Below are 19,555 nucleotides of genomic sequence, written 5' to 3'. Positions count from 1 at the left end.
CAATACTGTAAAATCAGCTACCTCTATGAAAGAAGGACATCAACAGCTCTGAAAGTAGAAAAAGACACACTCACTCTACTAAACTCACAACTGTTCTCAATGCTCACATATACAGTAAAATGGATTTTGCCCTCTTGATGAACAAAGACCTCTGAACGGAATGTAAAAGAGAAACACTGGCCAAGGAAAATGAAGACATGTCAGATTTTTTTTCTTTATAAATACACTCTAGCTACTCAGCTGAGCTCTAAAAGAGTTAGTGCTTGAGTTTTATGGCTTTAGGTTTATCTTATTCATTTATCTTGTATACACAGACACATATTGTATAAGAAATACAGTAAAAGAGACACAGCCGTGAAGGATTTCAGGTCATTTAAGTAGAAGTGGAAAATAAAAACATCCAAGGAAAGAAAGAGAGAAGAAGGGATTCCAAGTCATTTGTGTTCGGAGGAATGGGATTATTCATCTTTTGGCCCCTGGAAATGCATTTCATACAAAGATAGGATCCAACAGACTTTGTTCTGGGTCAGCACTGGCACAAATAACAACTCCAACATCTCACCTACGTTTTACAATATTATTCTAACGAGTTATTTCAGAATAACAAGTCTCCAAACTGTTGCTAGAAAATATTCATAGTATAGATTTGGAGACCCCCCCCATCCCCATCCCAAATGTTGAAAATTTTTTTCTTTACAAAATAAAATAAAAAAAAAAAGAAATAGCATTAAAATTCAGAAACAAGACAAAGATTGGCCTTCAGATAAGTGCTGAAACCAACTGTATGGCAGATAAAATGATTTCAAATCAAAAACTTGGATCACAAGGAAGATAGCAAGCATGCGGCTACATTTTCATCCTACATGAACTCACACACAGTACTGGACGACACACTTGCTTAAGAAGTTCAGGCGTGGAAAGGTTCTTATTAGTAATAGTACTCTAATATTTGTATGACATTCTCTCCAATGACCCTCATGGAAAATAAATACACATTTGTTTCATTTAGAAAATATACAGTGCATCTTTTTTTTCCCTTCATTGTGTTATTAAAATGACAAATGACACCCATTTACGTACACGAGATATTTTTGCTTGGTCTCTAAAACATGCTCTTATGTACAGTATTTTGTATAAACATGCAGTATCAGCGTGTATGAACTATTTATATAGGCAAAACTACACACCAATGGGTTGCTTGATTGCTTCCATGTTGCCTTTTCTTTAGTGCTGCTTCAGAAAAAAAAAAAAGACTATGAGATGAGAAACAAAAATTTGAACATGGTCTATAATTTCTAACAGAGAAACAGAGATAAGGAGCCAACATTCATTAAATTTCCAAAAAGTTTTAGCACTGTTTAAATTTGAATTACACTGACTTTGCATTTTCTTGAACTTCTTTTAATTACAGGGACCCAAGTACCTGGTGCATATGAGGATTTTAATTAACAACTAGGCTTTTGCCAATTTATTCAGGGCTGACGAGTTTGGATTTTGTCTCAAGACAAAATTTGTCCTCAAATTTGATCTTCAACAGAATATGAATTTACAGATACTGAACCAGTTTCATTTGGTGAAGGAGCCAGGGAGCAAGAGTAGATTGAAACGTGCCTCTTTTCTTGTCAGTAGAGTCCATTTATGTGAGGGGGACCTGTCTGGCATGCCACATGTGCCACAGAAAAATTCAATCTCACGACATTTTATCGAGAAAAAAAATACCCACACAGATCAAAGAACAGTGTCAAATTACCACAGAACAGAGTAATACCCAGTAGTGCAATTAAATTCAACAGTTTGGTAAGCTGTGTATAAAATACACATGGATCAGTGCCTTCTTCCAGACCATATCCTTGCAATCAAGTGAGAAATGTAATTTTCAAACACATACACAAAAAGCTGACAAACAACAAAAAAAAACTGCTTACATAATGAACTCAGCAATTATTCCTAACATAAATAATTAAAGCTCTGTTTTGTGAGGGTACTTAAACATAACATTTGGATTTAAAGTGCTTGAGGAACAAAAGTGAAATAAAATAGAACTGCATAAATAAAACTAAAATGAGGAAGAAAATACACAAAGACAGAAATGAAGAGAACAACACCGCTAACTGGAAGGCGTCCCTGGTAAGTTGAAAATTGCTTATTTTGTTACTTTGAAGGCTTGTCTCCTTTATGACTGTAAGACGGTTATAGGGATTCCTTTGAAGTAAAACCCTTGTGTCAAGTCCATGACTAATGGCAGTAGCACTGAACAAGTGAGATACAGAATCAGAGGCGTTGGGAGGGGAGGTGGTAGACTGCAGGCAGTAATCGACACCTTGTAAGCATCATGTCATTGATGGTTGAAATCAGTCTCTGTTGTACCCGCTCCGATATATCCTTGCTTTTTGTTGTACAGATGGCAGATGCAGCTTTTTTGCACAGCCACAAAAAACATAAACACGCTTTCTTTTTTTTTCACTGAAAATCCATCACTCCCTGTTCCCTGACACACCATTTCATGGACTAAGCGAAACTAGTCGTGAGCCTTACATCACTGAAAAAAAACAAACAAGCTGTTGAATCCAATGTTTCTTTCTCATCGAGTGGAGTGTTTGAATAATAACAACCCGTTTAGAAAAAAAGGCATGGAGTTTCAGTTACCTCTCAGTTTTCCTGAGACGATGGGAGGAAGGTTAACTAATCAAAAAGGCAGTGTGTCTGCGGGTAACTGGATATGTGCCTATCCCTACTCGCTACCCAACTCTAGGAATGTACTTCAAACTAACAGAATCATCTAGTATGATAACTTGCAGGTGTGGAACATGGTGCACAGTACACCTAAGGAATGGACCTGCTTGTGTTATTTCTCTATCGTATGGCAGTATAAAGCATTTTATTATTAAGCACTACTCTAAGCAAACTGTGTCACTAAAGGGAAAGGGTGAGAAGTACAATATGAGTGAGTATAAGTTTTCTCCCCATTATAATCAGATTTCCATATAGCACTCTTACTGTTCCTCATAGTCTACTCTGTATACTTATTAATGGAACCACAACCCCAATACAAAAATAGATCTAAAGGAAATCAACGGAGTATCTGTCCATCTTGTGACTTGTCTTCTTTTTTTCAATGACATGAATTCATATAACATGATGCTTTTTTTTTTAAACTATATTTACCATCATGTTGAATGGATGGGTCTTTTTGAAGGGGGTGGGGCAGGACAGGAGAGGAGTGTGGTGGAGGGAGCAGATGTACAGTTAGGGTGTTCTTTTGGAATATACACTGATATGTGGGACCTGGGGAAATGCTGGGAAATGCATGGGTAGGTAGGCAGGTGGAGGTGGGGACCATGTGTTTTGGTGCCAGTTTACTTCTTAGCAGTTATGGCTGCGACGGCAGCATCCACCTCCTCCTCTGGCTGCAGTGGATGCCACTGGGCGATGGGGCGACGGGGGTTGGCCAGCATGTCGGACCAGTGTTTCAGTCCGGCCCCTGTGGCCTTGCTTCCCACCAAGATCTTCCCAATGGCATCGTTCTTTCCAATCTTGTCATAATCCAGCACTGTGATCACAGCTTGGATTTTCTGGGAGAACAAGAGAGAAAGCATTACAGCAAGGTTCAGAATGCCACGATGATTACATGTTGGGTTAGAAGTTGTTGAACACGTTCCAAAATCAGAAATTCTGCTTTCGCTGACAAAGGTTTTTAACACAGAAGTTTTACACTTGATGGTGCATAATGCCCAGTGTTTGGGCGTGCTGTAGTCCCATCGCCGTGGCTGGTGTTAGCGCCCTCAGCGTTTTCTGTGTGGGTGGTGGGAACTGGGACTTGCTACCATCTATGTGGAATTCAGAAATGTTCAGTGTCCTGCTTGTTTCTATTTTCAAAAACATTAAAGACTTAGAGATTTGTTGGTATTTCTTATTATTATTATATAAAGGGCACTTTATTAAGTATGTTTATTGTATGTTTGATTAATTAGCACATCCTCCAACAGAATTCTGTGTCTTGTTAGTATATTGAAATTTACCCACAGACCCCCATTTGACACATTTTCTTTTGTCCCAGAGTTCCAATTACCAAAATAGTCATACATTCTGTCATTATCTCTCGGCCAGTAACAGTGACTTCCTGGAGCCTCCACTGGTTGCCTGATAACTTCGTGGTGAAAGTAAGGTTTAGTACAGACTTCATGCTAAGCTAACTGGCTGCTTTCAGTAGCCTGATATTTACCAGAAAGACGTGACCCTAAAAGGCTGAATCGTTCCTTTAAAAGCTAAATTATGATGACTATGAAGTCATGAAGAAACTATCTCAAAAATGAAAGCGATCAAGTTTGTTAACATTAGCAACTGAAAGCTAATGGTCATACCAGACCACATGAGGCTGCAGCAACATATTTACTGTAGGAAGAGTGCATTTTATTGCATGCAAATTTGACTTTTCATTTTCAAGAGACAAAATGTGTAATGTCTTGTTTCAAAAGTTACATAGCTTTTAGTGTGGTTATAATGTGACATTTACATGGGAATTGTGTGTTTACTCTCAAAAGTTGAGGACAGGACATATTGTCCTCACGAGTGTTACCAATTATCTTATTCGTGGATGAAGTGACAGCTCATCACAAATTGTTCACATATACTGTATACGTGTAGATATGGGCCCTGTCCTCAGCTTTACCTGACGAAGACCTTCCAAATGTAATCAGTCATTGTCACATAAAATGAATGAAAACTTGGACAAAAAGACAGCAACAAAGAAAAAGGGCACCCTGAAACTGAACTAAGCAAACAATCGCCTTTACAACGAGAATAATGAGTATTGATAAACTGGATACAATACTTTTTAACACTAGTAATTCTTTCAGCATATCACTTTGACTTCTTTAGGATACAATATCACTGCATCTTTAACCCAATGGATCTTGAAGGAGTTCATGTTCTTACCTGCATTTGCTCAAGAGGAATCTCAAAGCTGAAGGACTCATTGTAGTACGGATTCAAAGTGTTCTTCTTCACTGTCGTCTTCTTCTTCTTCAGCCTCTTTCCGTTCTGCAGCAGGTTTATTTTCACATAGGGGTCTGAAAATGGAAAGAGGAAAATCTTGATAAATCTGATGTGAAAAAATGCCATCCACGCGCATGTTTGGGTTGCAGTGCTGTAATGAACCAACAGATGGGGCCAATGCTGAAGCCAGGGGGAGTGAGAGCTGGTGCATGGTAAGTGCTGCAGCCTCAGCACGTGAGCAGAGCAGGACCGACCTAATGGCTGTGCTCACACATGCTCCGTCACACACTGCAGTCCCATTACAAGCATCCAAATTTCACTTTAAGCTGACCAAACTGACAGGTTTTTTTTTTTTTTTAAATTGTGAAAACTGAATGATGTCCAGTGTGATAATGTGATAATTAAACACAACATATGATGCTCAGCTCTGGGTTTATACCTGACAGTCCACCCACGTCCATTTTCTTCAGGTTCTTGGCCTCCAGGATACAGATGGTAAGTTTGCCAGCAGTGGGGACGTAACGTAAAGAGATGCAAATGTCACCCAGCTTCTCTGGCTGAAAGGAAAAGAACCGGAGAACCGAAGTTAAAGGAGGTCTGAAACAGAGCTTGGGTCAGTTCTCTGAAATGGAGAATAGTACATAAATATCTAAACTGTTCAATCTGAATTACATTTTAAGCATTTACAGTGTCAATAAAAATAATTCCTGTTGCCATTTATTTTTATCTTAGCAGCAGGAATTATTGGTATACTCAAGTACATCTAGTTGATCTTTTCAAAGCTAATAAAATATCTGAGACTGCAAACAACTGTAGAGTGAGTGTTTCTTCTAAAGATGGCTCTGGGGAGCTTTCACTGATTAAAACCTGTTTGTCATACCGTGGTGCAGCGTGATGATGAAAACAGTGCATTACAGGCTGCATGGTGACAGAGGAAGCAGCAAAGTTGGTTAGAAAAACGAAATGTGTGTCCCTCAGCTCTCTAAATCTCATTGGTAAACAGACAAAGTTGCCGCCTTGCGCTCATGCTTATTACTGTATTGTGTCATCAGCTGTGTAGGCTGCTCTATATGGAAAAAAAGGTTTGGTTGAATGTTTTTGAGTTTAAAATCTGTTTTACAGCTCGCATTGTGTTTTCCAGTGTGCAAAAGAGAATTAAAAGACTTCTATAACTATTGTAACATAATGAGCCTGACTGATAAATTGCCTTTACTGGTAATATTAGTATTATTTTATGCAGATAAAACATTGTAAGTATACATGTCTGAATATCAACAACAAATTGTGGAACAAAAGTATCAAAGATGTAATTAAGTGCAACAGTGATACAGCTTGTTCACCAGGGAGCAATGACATGTTTATTTTTCAGCCGTAAAGTGATGTGCTCACCACATTTATTGGTCACAGTTCTCTTAATAACCATATTTAAACGTGCAGTAATGGATTTGTTTGGCTGCTTGGGGGCAGTCAGTTGTTAACTGTGTCTGTCTGCAGAGCAGGTAGTGCACATGTGGCTTTCAAAGATTTTTCTCCTAATTTTCCTCAATTTCCTCCATAAGTAATACGACACTCTGATGCAGGACTCTTACCTCTTCTTGGTCTGCACTGTCCAGGTCTCTCCATTCCTCAATTGGCTTCGCCAGGTCAAGGGTGTTCATGGGTATTTTAATCTCTCCAATAACGTCATGTTTGGAGAAGCGGTCAAAGTCATAGACTGACATTACGAGAGTCTTCCCTCCCATCTCTTGGAATGGAATCTATAAGACAGAAAAGGATCCTGGTTTACTTGTCCGTGTCATTTTGAGGGTTTTGCGGGGTAAATGGAAGTTGGATCACACACGTACGGCAATGCGGGTTGTGACTTTTGCCTTAAGCTCAAAATTGCCTCACTTAATAACATGCAGTTTCAGCAGAAGTAGGCTGACTTTGTCAGAGAAAAGCGGTTTGGATTGTTTTTACAGAGCTGTGTCAGCAGGCAAGGTACATCAGAGGTGGCCCTCTCCTTTAATTTGATTCTCTACCACATTCTCCTTGTCAGACACCTTCAGTATGTCTCCTGCTTTTTATCACTGCTGGTCAGAAGTGCTTGTGAAAAAGAAATCAGACCTAAGCAGCTGCTAAGTGTTCATGGGAGCAGAGAAAGACAAGAGGAGCCTTTCACCTTTAACAGGACCTGTCTAGCTCTCAAACAGCTTCACGTACTACTAATAAATAATAAGTAAAGGGCTAACCTTGAAAATAAAGGTCTCATTGAAGACAGGATTGAGCGTTTTCTTGTGAACCTTTGTGTCAAACTTCTTCTTTTTGTCAGGGAGGACAAAGACCTTGACGTAGGGGTCAGAGGTGCCACCGCTGTCCATGGAGAGGAGATCAGCTGCTTGCAGGATTCCCACAGTCAGCTGGAGAGGTAGAATGGAGGAAGTATGTGATTAACAGTCAGGAAGCATCACTCCTTCTCTACGTCCTTGATTCTGTTTTACTTTTTGACAATCAGCCAAAACCGGTTCAAGAAAATGTCACACAAAGGAAACATTGGTCTATGATGCTTATATAAATACTGAAATGCTCTTCATTTTGACAAGAAAATGTTAAATAAACTACTCCAGTAGACTGTATGCTTGCCTTGTTCTCCTGGAAGTCATAATCAATGGAGTACTGCAGCTTTCCAAGCTTCTCCTTTTCCTTCACTTCCTCCTCTTTCTCGTCTCCAGTCAGTCCAGGTTCAACATCATCTTCCTCATCATCATCATCCTGTTGTTTCTGCAAAGACAGAGGAAAGGGAAGCGGGGGAGGCGGCAGAAGAAGGAGTAAGATGATAGATCTGAGGTGGCGCCTCTGCTGAGCACAAGACCTCGTCCATCAGCAGTCAGGTTAGTCACAGAACCTACCTGCCACTTACCCCCGCTCACCCTGGTGTTACTAGTGCAATCTGTTCATCGATGACCACGGTTGCAACCTGACTTGATTTCACTATTTCTTGGGTGACACCATTTGCTGTTTTCTTTCTTTTTTATTACAGGTATGCTCAAATGTGCTACGATCAGAGGTAGGTAATTTCTCCTCGACTACAGCAAGTTGTGGAAATGCCATTTCAACAGAACTCTATGCTAATGTGCAAAGAGTGGAGAGAGATATGATGAGAAAAACATGGAAACAAGAGCATAAAAACAGTCAATATACAGGGGGTGGACAGAGAAACAGGAACATCTTGCAATATCCTGCAAGAAAATACAGCAGCCCTGCAGAAACCTTTGGAAACCTTTCATTTATGAAAATGGTGCTTGTCAAAGCTTTGTAACTGCTATTTTCCTTTTTTCAAATCAGTATGATTCTTTCACTATTACAGGCGGTAGACAAAATAATGAGAACATGACATGAAACAGGTTTTTAACTTTGAAGGGTCTGCAAGGAGGTTACATAGGCAACTACACAAATCCCAAATATGACTCACCCCAAGTGAGTCATATTAAGTTGTTAAAAAAGTCTAAAAAATCGTGACGGCAGATCCCACACAGAGAAAAGCTACATCAGCAAAGATGTGCCAAAAACTCGCATGTAAACAGGCTGGAGGATATTATGAGATATCTTCTTCAAAACAATAAAAAGTTCACTCTTTCTGACACAAATCTCGAACAATTCAAACTTGCAGGGCTGCTGCACCACACTGCGCTACTGCACAGGCGTTCTTGTTATTTTGTCCACCCTGTGTACAGTATTTCATAATACAAGCTTTCAGCAGAAGCAGAGTGTCCTCACTCAGAGCCAGTGAAGGACAGAGCTATGAGTTATAGATGGGATTTAATCAAAACACTGACGCAGTGAATCCTCACACTTTTCTCGAAAAGCTGTAAAACCTCAGGTGGATATCCTCCAAATGATAATGTAAGCTGTTTGACAAACAGATTTATTTCAAGCCAGACATTATTACTGTTGGCAGTTTATCTTACATCCTAGGGTCTCATTAATATGTTTGACCCTGGTGTTGTTGATGCTATTATTACTCTGGTCTGATCATTGTAGCTCACCTTCTTACTGATATATTTCACAATTTCTAACCAATACTCTAATGTGAATTACTGTGACTTTTGATCATATGGTAGCATAAAAAATGATCAGTTTACTGACAGCTGACTGCTTATTGGAGCTTGAGGATGATGATATGTCATGTCCTCAGTTCTTGTCCGTCTTGCCGTTACATCACACTCTGTGAATCTTTCATCTTTTCAGAGGTGGTCATGATTAACCAAGTGAGAGCAACGTGCTCCGATGTGAATATTACAGTAAATTTTTACTTTGGATGCCATATGAAACTGGATAATGTCTCAATATGGTCTACTTTCCTATGGCTGTCTTCTTGAAAAAACACTGATGTCTTCAAAAGACTGCAGGGTCCAGCTACTCACTGATGAGCTGGAAGAGGAACAGGGAACACACACACACACACACACACGCACACACACATTTGCTTACATGCAGGCTCTCATGCATGCCTGAAATCTTTCTCACACACACACACACATTCTCACACAACATCCTTATATGTGGCATTCTCTATCTATATTGCACTAAATGCTTCTCATTCAAGCATGCCAGGCCACACAATGCAGGATCCAAGTGTAAATGAATTACCTTGTCATTTCTGAGGACAGACAAAAGCTATGCTTTGATGTTTTGATTTTTTTAGATATCTGTGACAAATTTTTGTCAGGTCCAAAAATTTATGTACAAGAAGTGTTCTGAGTGAAATGTACACAACCATGTAAGGATCATGCTATATTGAGAATTTCCAGTTGTTCTCAAACTTCCAGTGGGGGTTCAATGATAAAGACATGGTGTGTCTGAATGCATGCCCATTGGTCAACTGAATGGGGTGAATTGCAAGGTCAGTATTAAGGTTTTTCTCGGAGAAATAAGTGTTAAAACAGTCACTGGATTGTGGCTTTAACTTTGGATCGACTGAAATCAAGCCTCAGCAGCTGACCGCAAACATGGGCAAACATTCTGGCCCACCATCTCTCCTCAGTGAGACCCAAGTGCTTCAGGAGAGAGGACGCACTGTCACCTAGTATGTCAGCAGCATGGGTCATCCAGGAAAGTTACTCTCAAGTCAAGTTGTGGCCATTCAATGGTACCTACTGCAAGGGCATATGCTGGTCTTTGTCAAGCGATACAGACAGCTTTATTGGTCATTGAACTCTGAGCGTGTCTGCACATGTGGGACGCAGCGGGCGAATTTCAGACCAAACTGAATGTTTCTCTGGAAAGAAAATATAAGATGTTGTTTTTTGGTTGTGTTGCACAGTTGAGGGACGTTATGGTAGAATCATGCTCAAAGCTCTCAGGTCAAGATTCAGTGATTATTTGACAAATATCCAGCTTACCCCTTGCACATGCATGTTAGTGATCTCTAGTGAGTTGCTGAGTGCACTCGTCATTCAAAGGCTCAACCATAGGATGAGTTTCATGTTCATTTCAAACCATAGACACTTAAAGATGTCTTTGTTCTGTTCTTTTTGCCCAGAAATTGCAATCTACCGGATATTCAAGACATAGCAGTTGGTGCGGCATATCAGTTCAGTGGATTTTGCGAAGCAGCTTAATCGCTCCCATAGATTCCTCAAGCACCCGCAGCACCTAAGCTTGCAAAAGAACTAAGGAAGCCATAGCACTCATTGTCATGATCACTGCAATCCAACCCCTCCAAGCCCAGCCCACCCCCACCACCACAGCCCCCACCCCCCTTGCCCTGGTCTGCGCTTACACAGAGCGGCCAGAGAGGGGCGCCGCGTGCTGTCAGACCTACCGTAGGCAGAGAAGTCCACCACAGTCAAGATACACGGAGCACACATAAGACACAAAGCAGGAAGGAGGAGAGCAGAGACAGAGGCAAAGATTGAACTCACAGCAGACACCAAATAAATGTAATCACAGCAAATGCAGTCAGCTACGTCGTAGGAAGTGAGGAAAATGACAGATAGAGAAAACTCCTCATTAGCACAATCATATCTTCTGCAACAGGGTCATTGAGTTTTAAAATAACTCCACTTTTAGATGTGTTCTTATTCTACTTGGTCAAATCGTCAATCATGCTTGTGTAAAAAATAGTAATTATAGGTCCAAAGACAACAGCATTGTGCTAACTGCTAATTTTCATAATTACTCTTTAATGACTGGGGGAAAACAATGGTTAGGCTGAATAGATAAGAGTCCTGTCATTTTCCATTCACATCCCAAAAGCACAAGTGAGAGAAAAGAGCAACGATAACATTCATGACAAATACATTAAAAAAAAAGGAAAGAAAAACAAAATGTAATCATGGTGGATAAAGAATGTAATTAACACCTGCAGAGAATACACACTGACTGGGTTAGAAAGCCATCAAAAAGTTAAGCAGTCTGCACCTCTGACATATAATCTAGTACATTTTAAACCGGAAAAATGTTTAACAGGAGAACTGTAATTACTGTAATTAGCTGAGTGAACATCGCTACATGCGTGTTTCCTCTCTCTTCCAGTACAAAGTTATACTGTATGCTGTTACATAATAGGCTCATAAACAGGCTACGCGGTTCGCCTTTCTATGTGTACACTGTCGGTGTAAACTCCCTCGGCCGTCATGTGACCTCCCGCGTTGGAACATACCTCTCCCCCTTTCAGGTTCTTCATTCCCATGTCGCCCTTCCCCTTCTTGCCCTTCTTATTCTTCTTCTTCTTGCAACAGCATTTCTTGATGATGCAGAAGCAGCATGTTAGAATGAGTAAAGCAGCGACCACGGCAATGGCAATGATGGCCCACGACGGCACTGAAAAGAACATACAGACCAATGTACAGAAGGCACAACCACACCCAGAGGGAAAGGAAAGAAGCAAATGCTTTGACATTTGACTAACTAATCATTCTGGCTACTCTATGTCATGTCTTAGGTCAAATATATTTAGTGTGAGGTGCAAGGTTAGCAATTAGATTGGGTGAAAATTAGATTTCTCTGCCATTAGGATGTTCAGCCAGTAATCAATACTGAACAAAGACATTATGAGGCCGCCAAGGCCTGCAGCAAAAGAGAAAATGTAATTCCAAAAATCGTTGCTTAGAGTTGCATTAATACAAGTTGGTTGAGCGAAACAGGTCTGGGTTTTTGTGCGGCACTCACATGGGATCTTGTCGATTTCATTCAGGAACTTGTTTTTAATCTCGTCGAAGGCATCGTTCTTGTTGACCGGTTCGGTGGAGTTGTCAGCTGAGACCAATGCGACAGGGGCTGGAGTCACGGTCAATTCACTGGCCCCCGTTGGCTTAGCAGCGACCATGGGCGTTGTCTGATGCCTGAACAAGTTCCACTTCGGCATTTAGGCTGCACACACGGTCCCTGCAACACAGCATGAAAACACAGTCATTAAGAGCAGTGATTATCCGACAATCAGTGCCTTGTTTTCCACCAGTGGAACACACGCTATGCAGAGGTTCATATGCAGACACTGAGAGTGGTTCGGTAAAGGGTTGGGACAGTTAGGCAATTTTTCATGTTTTTTTGGAGAGGTTTGAAAAAGAAAAATCACACACAGGACCCAAGCCTGCTGCACAAATATGTATTTTGGAGACAAAAGGTGATAAAGGCGATAAGAAAGACAACTTCTCAAGTTGACAATAACACATTAAACAAAACAGAGAAATATTTACAGTCACAATTTGTTTAACTTCCCAAACTGATGGCTAAGGTTTGAAGCTTTACAATCATTTATAAAGACAATAGAGCATCTAACCTAAACACCAACCAGAGCCACTTATCTCTCGGCCTTCAGAAAATACTCAAATACCTCAAAGGTGGCTGTAGATCAGGTGAGAGTCAGCTGTTTTAAATTTGGTTTAGGTTTGATCCCTGGGCTCTGTCTGCATGTAAAGGAAGTCACTTTGGATGAAGATGCCAAATAAAAGTAATGTAACGTGACTGAAACAACATACAAGGCATGTTGGATGGGAAGCAAATGATTAAGTATATTTCCAGCACCTGCTGATGGTATTGGATAATGTATATTCAAAAGGTATGTTTCTTCTACACCTACAACTGTCAGCCAAGCAAGTGAGACTAGTTTTGGTAGATTTGCCACTGATGCGTCTGGAGTCTCATGAAAGTTTATGAAAAATGAAATACAGCACTTTTCTTTTCTGCCATTGTGTCGGTTTGTTGAGGCTACTGTATTTGGGAAGCCTCGGTCAGAGGACAGAAGACAGGAGACAGAAGTGAGAGCAAATGACATATAAACATTATCACAAAAAAAAGACAATTCACTCACGTGTGTCATCACATAATCAACATGTTCATGAATCATTTAAACAAGCCGAACTCGAGTCCTTCAGAGGAAGGAATGTCTCCAACTTCAGTTTGTTCTGCAGTTTATAGTACGTGGTATGAAAGAAAATTTGGCTCTCTGTTCCACTTAATTCAAATCATTTACGTTTCAAGTTCAGATGTTTTCTTGATGGTGTAAACACACCCCACAGATGCCTCACTCAGTCCTTGTTACAGTAACTGAATAATTACAGTAAGCTGCGACCAGAACAGCGTATTGTTTAATGAATCCAGATCAAATGTTAACGAGAAGTGAAATCAATGTTTTCTTAGCAAAAAGCCTCTCTGTATCCACGTCAAAAGACAAAACAAACATGGCTGAAAGCAGTACACAGCAACCTTAAGCCCACATACTGTACAGCAAAATGTCGACAGAAGCAACTCTAATATAAAATGGAGAAAGGTAGAGCTTCAAAGCACAAATTCATTTGATGTTCTGTGCAAAACTCTCAATGTTCTCAACGTTCAAGAGGTCCTATTTTCTTCATTTAGCAGTATGACGGAAGTTTAATTATTAAATCACAACACACTAATGATTATCAGTATAATAAAGCAAAGGATGAAAAAAATACTACTGCAGGTGACATATTGTCCACAGTATTATTGAGTTTCAAATACTTGTTCAACTCTTTAAAAATGAAGGAAGTATATAAAAAAAAAACAGTGAGAAAGTTCAGCAAACATGTCACGAGGCTCTTTTTAATGACTCAGTCGAGGTCTGATCCCTCCAGCTGCGTAAGACTTTCGTTTGTAAAATGATTGATTATGACAGTCTACACCACAGTCTGCCATTTTATGGTGTCTGCGACATATTTCACAGTGTTTATTTGCTCAAAATATTCATGTGAAATAGCTATCAATCCTCAGTTTATCACACCTTTGTTTTGTTCTGCACTCTGCCCTGTACTCAAGCCAATAGTGCCTGACCAGGAAAAATGTATAACAGTGGAAAGAAACAAAATGAACAAGTACAAGTCATTCACCAGGGGTGCTTCCACAGACCAACCAGATGTTCAATGAGAGCTCTTATCAGTTCCAGAAATCACAGTGTGACAAGTGCAGCTGAAAGCAGCCAGCCAACAGACTGATGAGTGATCGGACAAGACCTCGCTTCTGAAAGCAGAGAAAGATGGCAAGCGTAACAAGAGGAGACTTCTGCTCTGGGTTTTATTAAAGTCATGGTGATATAGGCAAAAGAGGAATTTCCCATTTATCAAGTGCCAATTCTTCAAGTTTTATACCAGAGATTCTGCCTCTCTTTATTGCCACATATGAATTATTCAAATTGAGACTGGCAGTAGGATGGATAAGCTTATATTATTCAAGGGCCAGGAGCAGTTTATATATTTTAAAATATACGTCTCTAAAATAACTTGTGCTTGCCGCTACGTAGGCTGATGTCACAAACAGCCAGCATCTTGTTATAATATACTGCGATGAGAACTCATTTATGGCGAAAATTGAGAAAATGACTCAGAGTCACTTTAACCCATTACACATTTGAAAATGAGTGTGTTGCTCAATAAAACAACAATCTCAGGCCTCACTGTCTCCGCTCTGTATTATACATTACTGCTGATATTGTGACAATGTTGAAAGCATCAACTTTCATTGGAGGTTTATGTGCATTTTATCCTGTTTGTCCCTCATGTCAGACCAAGCCAGACCAATTAACTTAACATTCATGGATATGCACTCAAGCATTTTATCTCCTCTGCTCTGAGGGCAGCAGTGAGGACGGACAGAGAGGACACAGACTTACACTATTGTTTTATGACAGCCATTAGTCCTGCTTCACAGCAAGCTTTTAGTACTCACTCCAGACAAATTTACTATATAAACTTCTTTATTTTGAAAAAGGAAGTCTTATACCTTCTTTACCTTTAAAATAGATTAACATTTATGAGGAATTACCTGCTAACTGAGGAAGTCAAAATTCACAGGCGCTATAATACATCAGACTTAGACAAGTGGGTCACAATAGCTCAATCTTCAGATCTCTACACAAACAGAGGTAAAGATGCTTAATAATTTACATATAACAGGAACAAGACTAAGTGTCTACAGCTTTTCTAGCAGCTCTGTGAAGCTGCACTTACACACAGCAGTGCTTCCAGCTAAACGCTATCATCAGCATACTAACACGCTACTGTTCAGTATGTATAAGGTTTACTGTGTTCATCACCTAAATTTTAAATGTAATTTTTAACCTGTTTGTTATAGTTTTGATTGACTGGCGATTGGCTGGCGACCAGTCCAGGGTGTACCCCACCTCTCACCAGTAGTTAGCTGGGATAGGCTCCAGTTCCCCCGCGACCCTGACGGATAAGCAGTACAGAAAGTGGATGGATGTATGAATGGGTTAAGGGATCACAAAATGATGAAAGTTGTTTAATTCACTGTATGGAAGACATGAAAATCTGTTCAAAATTTTGGGCCAATCCATCACGCAGATGTTGAGATAATTCACCGGATAAGTGAGACGTTTCACGTGCTGGAGATAAGTAAATACTTGAATTACTTCAGTCATCCTCAGAGCCACGCTTGTTGAACGGCAAAAAATCAGGGGGAGATGAATTATGGATACTCAGATATATAGATATATATGATGGATAGATGAAGACGTTTTCCCACTTGTATAAAGCTTGTTTTGAATTACTTTGGGCCTAAAGAGTGACTGGGACTCTGAATGTAAGGTATGTGGTTCAACCAACCAACCAACCAACAGATTAAATCTTGGAAAGGAAGTAACAGAGCACTGCTTTCCCCTTTGCTTGTTACCATCACTGAGATAGCCTTCATCGACTCCAGTGGACCAGATGTATGGAGCAGTGTGAACCTGGAACAAGAGCATCCATAATCTGAAAGCCCTCTTTGGGTGAAAAAGTTTAAAATCTAACAGGGTTATTTAATGCTAAAAATTAAATATACCTGTTGTCTAATATAAATTTCATATATTACTCAATTACTGAGATGTGTGGGAGTTTTTAGCTGCATCTCCCAATGTGCGTCTCATTTCATTATTGCATTTGAGTCATCAGAATAAGCTAAAACAAAATGGCTCGACTCCACGGCCCAAAGCAGTGCAGCTATGGGCATGATCGGGCCCTTATCACTAAACACACTGCTCCGAGCTGGATGCCGATCAAACACTTTTATCTTCGGTGCACAAACAAGCAGGGTGTAGCAATCCAACATACTCACGTGCCAATTTGTCTGAAAAATTAACAGCGGCGCATAAAGGTTAAATGTGTCTTTTAAACTCTACCAGCAGAGACACATGAAGGTGAGAGAAGATGCCTTTGATATTTGTAAAAATCATTGTTGTAGATGCTGAGGACAAATCATTGGAGAGAAAGTGTTGTGTGCTGCTTTTATTTTTTTTAAAAATCCTTTTTTTCCTGTTATTTTAAATGGATTTAACAGCTATTTTTGCTTTGGTGATTGAAATTTGTCATACCACAGCACATTTTTTCACTGCTTTGACATTAAAAAAGCATTTTGGGCATTTTGTGCCTCTGTCACAGATTGTAGAGAAAACGATGGACGCAACAAAGGTCACCAGCTGGACTCAAAGCTGGACGCCGTGGTCTGTGGTTGGTTTCTTAACCCCTAAACTACAGGAATGCCCTTTTGCAATATATTTAAGGGGTTGAACCACATTTGTTTTACGCACTAACTGAGGGTATTAGAGATAAACAAGATTTGTTGGAAAAATTTTAAAACATACTTCTGCACCCTAATGGATCATCACATCATATGTTGTCTTCATCATCATTAGAGAAAAATATGAGTCACTTAGAAACACTCAAATATGCCTAAAGGCTAAATAATCACACTTGATTACCTCCCACCTGTCAAACTTTAATGATAATAACCGCATCTCCTTGTGCTCATATGCACACAGATGACTGTGAGATGCTACGTCCTTATGTAACATTGTGCGTGATGACCCGATGACCACATAGCGTGACATCCTCCCCAGTGACAGGAAACCCCAGCCTGCAGATAAGCAGACTCTATGGGAATTGTGTTTATTGAGGGCTGATTAGCACCCAGGTCAGATCCAAAAGAAAACAACCTAAGGAGAGTGAGCTAAAGTCATGCAGCTGTCTCATTACACAACAACAAGTACCCTGAACAGCAATTAATTAACAATGGCAAAGTTCTTTGTTTTCCCGAGGCCCTGGTAACCTGCCTCTGTACCAGTTCAAACAGCTGTCTGCCAGCGGCCAATCTATATGTGTGTGGATTCATGAAAATGTGTGTCTGCTTAAACTGAACTTACACTTCAATCTATTTTAATTTAAAGCTATCCACATGTTTCAAACGTCTGCTACGTCACAAACTACAAACGTCTTAGCACACGCTTTCAAAATGGCCTCTGTGAATGGAGAGAAAACTGGTCAGGGGGTCATGTGACTGCAGCTCGGGGCAACAGTCAGGAGCAGTGGGGCGGCAAATTAAGTATTGAATATTAGGCACGGTGAAAAGGTTGCTGCATTCAAAGAAAAGCAACAGCAATGGCTGCTAAGTTGTCACAGGCCTCCCAATGATCAGGGTCCAAGATAGGGAGTAATCACGTGGCCCCAAAGAAAGAATCCAACCCCCGCTGAGACCCCTGCCATCTGTGACATTATAGGTTATGTGTGGGTGGGTAGACTGCTTGGCCTCCTGCCTCCCTCCTGTGCTGCTTCATTTCCTCTAAGTCTCACTACTGTTACTGCTACAGTAAGACGGTTTGGTTTATTTAAAAATATACAAGAGGTTAGTAACTTTCGGTGCTAGAAAGACTTCAGTCAGTGTAACGTTTGTGCAGATTATCTATTTATGTGATACTGTGTGATCTGACTTTGTGTTTCTACTTCTCATTCTGAGTGACTGTTTCATCTGAATCCCACTGAGCTATTTTAGGTGCGAGCCAAGTTGCATAAGATATCGAGGATATCACTGAAAGGGTAATTGTTCGCATCTTGAATTCATGATAAGCACACTTGAAGGAACGGCAACTGCTGAGTCACAGCTGACCCCATGATCCATCTGGACTCGATTTCAGCTGAAAATGTGTACTGGAACATTTAGAGAACAAGGGGCATAGTATTTTATTAGATCCATCAGACAGAGCATTACTGTAGACAGAGAGCTGAGCTGAGATGGTGGAGTTCTTTCAATTAGAGATAATGTGCACCTCTGTTCTTGAACTCTTGCTACTCTATGGTAATTTACCCCTGCTGAAATGGACTTGGGGCTCCCACAGTCATAATGTTCTCATTTGGCAAAGTTTTAATAGGATTGTGTGTGTGTGTGTGTGGGGGGGGGGGGGGGGGGGCTTATGGCTGCATTGCTTATTATTTACCACTGAAGGATGAGATACTGTGTGGGACTTGGCCTGAGCCAAACCTAAGAGTATATTTACTTGTATAAGCAGAAAAATTCACCATAATGATACAACTGACGCTTTTCTGCTGTTGTTCAAATGAACTCATTACCGCCAAAACTTTTACAAAATGCTCTGCATTCCTTACCTAATTGTAAATCAAAATATTGAGATGACTGACTGACTCCTCAGCATGAACCCGTTCACACTGTAATCTTTACAGATGCTGCTGTTTGCATCTTGGTCTCTCCTCCATCACTTGTGCACATCATGTCAGCTGGCATTCACAGTGAGATACCAAGTGTGAGGGGAGATTTCTGCAAGGTAGCCTACTGTAGATGCAAAGCACTCCCGTCTTTTGTCATCTCAGGGTAGAAAGCCAAGAGACTGACGGAAGCTCTGGCAAATCCAAAAATGCAGCACACAGTGCAGAACTTGTGCCAGAGCCAGACTATGAAATTCTTGACCGAGTCTCCTGCCACATTGGTGGGAAAGTGCCAAGCATCTGTCACTTTGCTGGGGTGTGACTTAACAGTAATTAAACCATTACATTCAGCTCTGCCCCTTAAAACTGCAAGTAGTCTAGAGTTATTGGTGGCATTATTGTAAAAATACTTTCACCAAATCTTAAAATTTTAAAGGTTTATTCCAGTGCTGAGAAATTTACTCTCTGTTTTTCTTCCTATGATGAGCTCATAAAATTTGCATTTTTTTCAGTGTCAACAAAGTGGCAATAAACGTCTTCTGATCTCTGTACCAACAACTAACAGAGTCAATGACATTTACATTCACTAATCACTTGATCAGCAGAACTGCTTATGCAACTGTGACAGC

At 40.3% G+C, this 19,555-nt stretch overlaps 1 protein-coding gene across 3 annotated transcripts in view; it reads right to left on the bottom strand.

Annotated features, from left to right (window-relative positions):
* Window positions 1-357: 357 nt before the first annotated feature.
* The window catches only part of LOC124063185 (synaptotagmin-2-like), a 51,458-nt gene continuing 32,260 nt past the window's right edge, over window positions 358-19,555 (bottom strand). For 2 of the 3 annotated variants that reach the window (XM_046396575.1, XM_046396576.1), the window contains 8 exons: window positions 12,148-12,363; window positions 11,639-11,799; window positions 7,618-7,755; window positions 7,227-7,394; window positions 6,585-6,752; window positions 5,435-5,552; window positions 4,936-5,069; window positions 358-3,572 (listed from right to left, as the gene is read on the bottom strand). In XM_046396575.1, the coding sequence (XP_046252531.1) occupies window positions 3,357-3,572; window positions 4,936-5,069; window positions 5,435-5,552; window positions 6,585-6,752; window positions 7,227-7,394; window positions 7,618-7,755; window positions 11,639-11,799; window positions 12,148-12,343 (1,299 nt within the window). In that variant the 5' untranslated portion in view covers window positions 12,344-12,363 and the 3' untranslated portion in view covers window positions 358-3,356. The remainder of the gene's footprint in view (window positions 3,573-4,935; window positions 5,070-5,434; window positions 5,553-6,584; window positions 6,753-7,226; window positions 7,395-7,617; window positions 7,756-11,638; window positions 11,800-12,147; window positions 12,364-19,555) is intronic. The other variant, XM_046396577.1, reaches the window with a different exon arrangement.

The sequence above is a fragment of the Scatophagus argus genome, chromosome 8 (genome assembly GCF_020382885.2).
Source record: "Scatophagus argus isolate fScaArg1 chromosome 8, fScaArg1.pri, whole genome shotgun sequence".
In the NCBI taxonomy this organism is placed as follows: domain Eukaryota; kingdom Metazoa; phylum Chordata; class Actinopteri; family Scatophagidae; genus Scatophagus; species Scatophagus argus.
The sequence above is the reverse complement of the archived record's forward strand: the minus strand, read 5'-3'. Positions and strand labels throughout refer to the sequence as shown.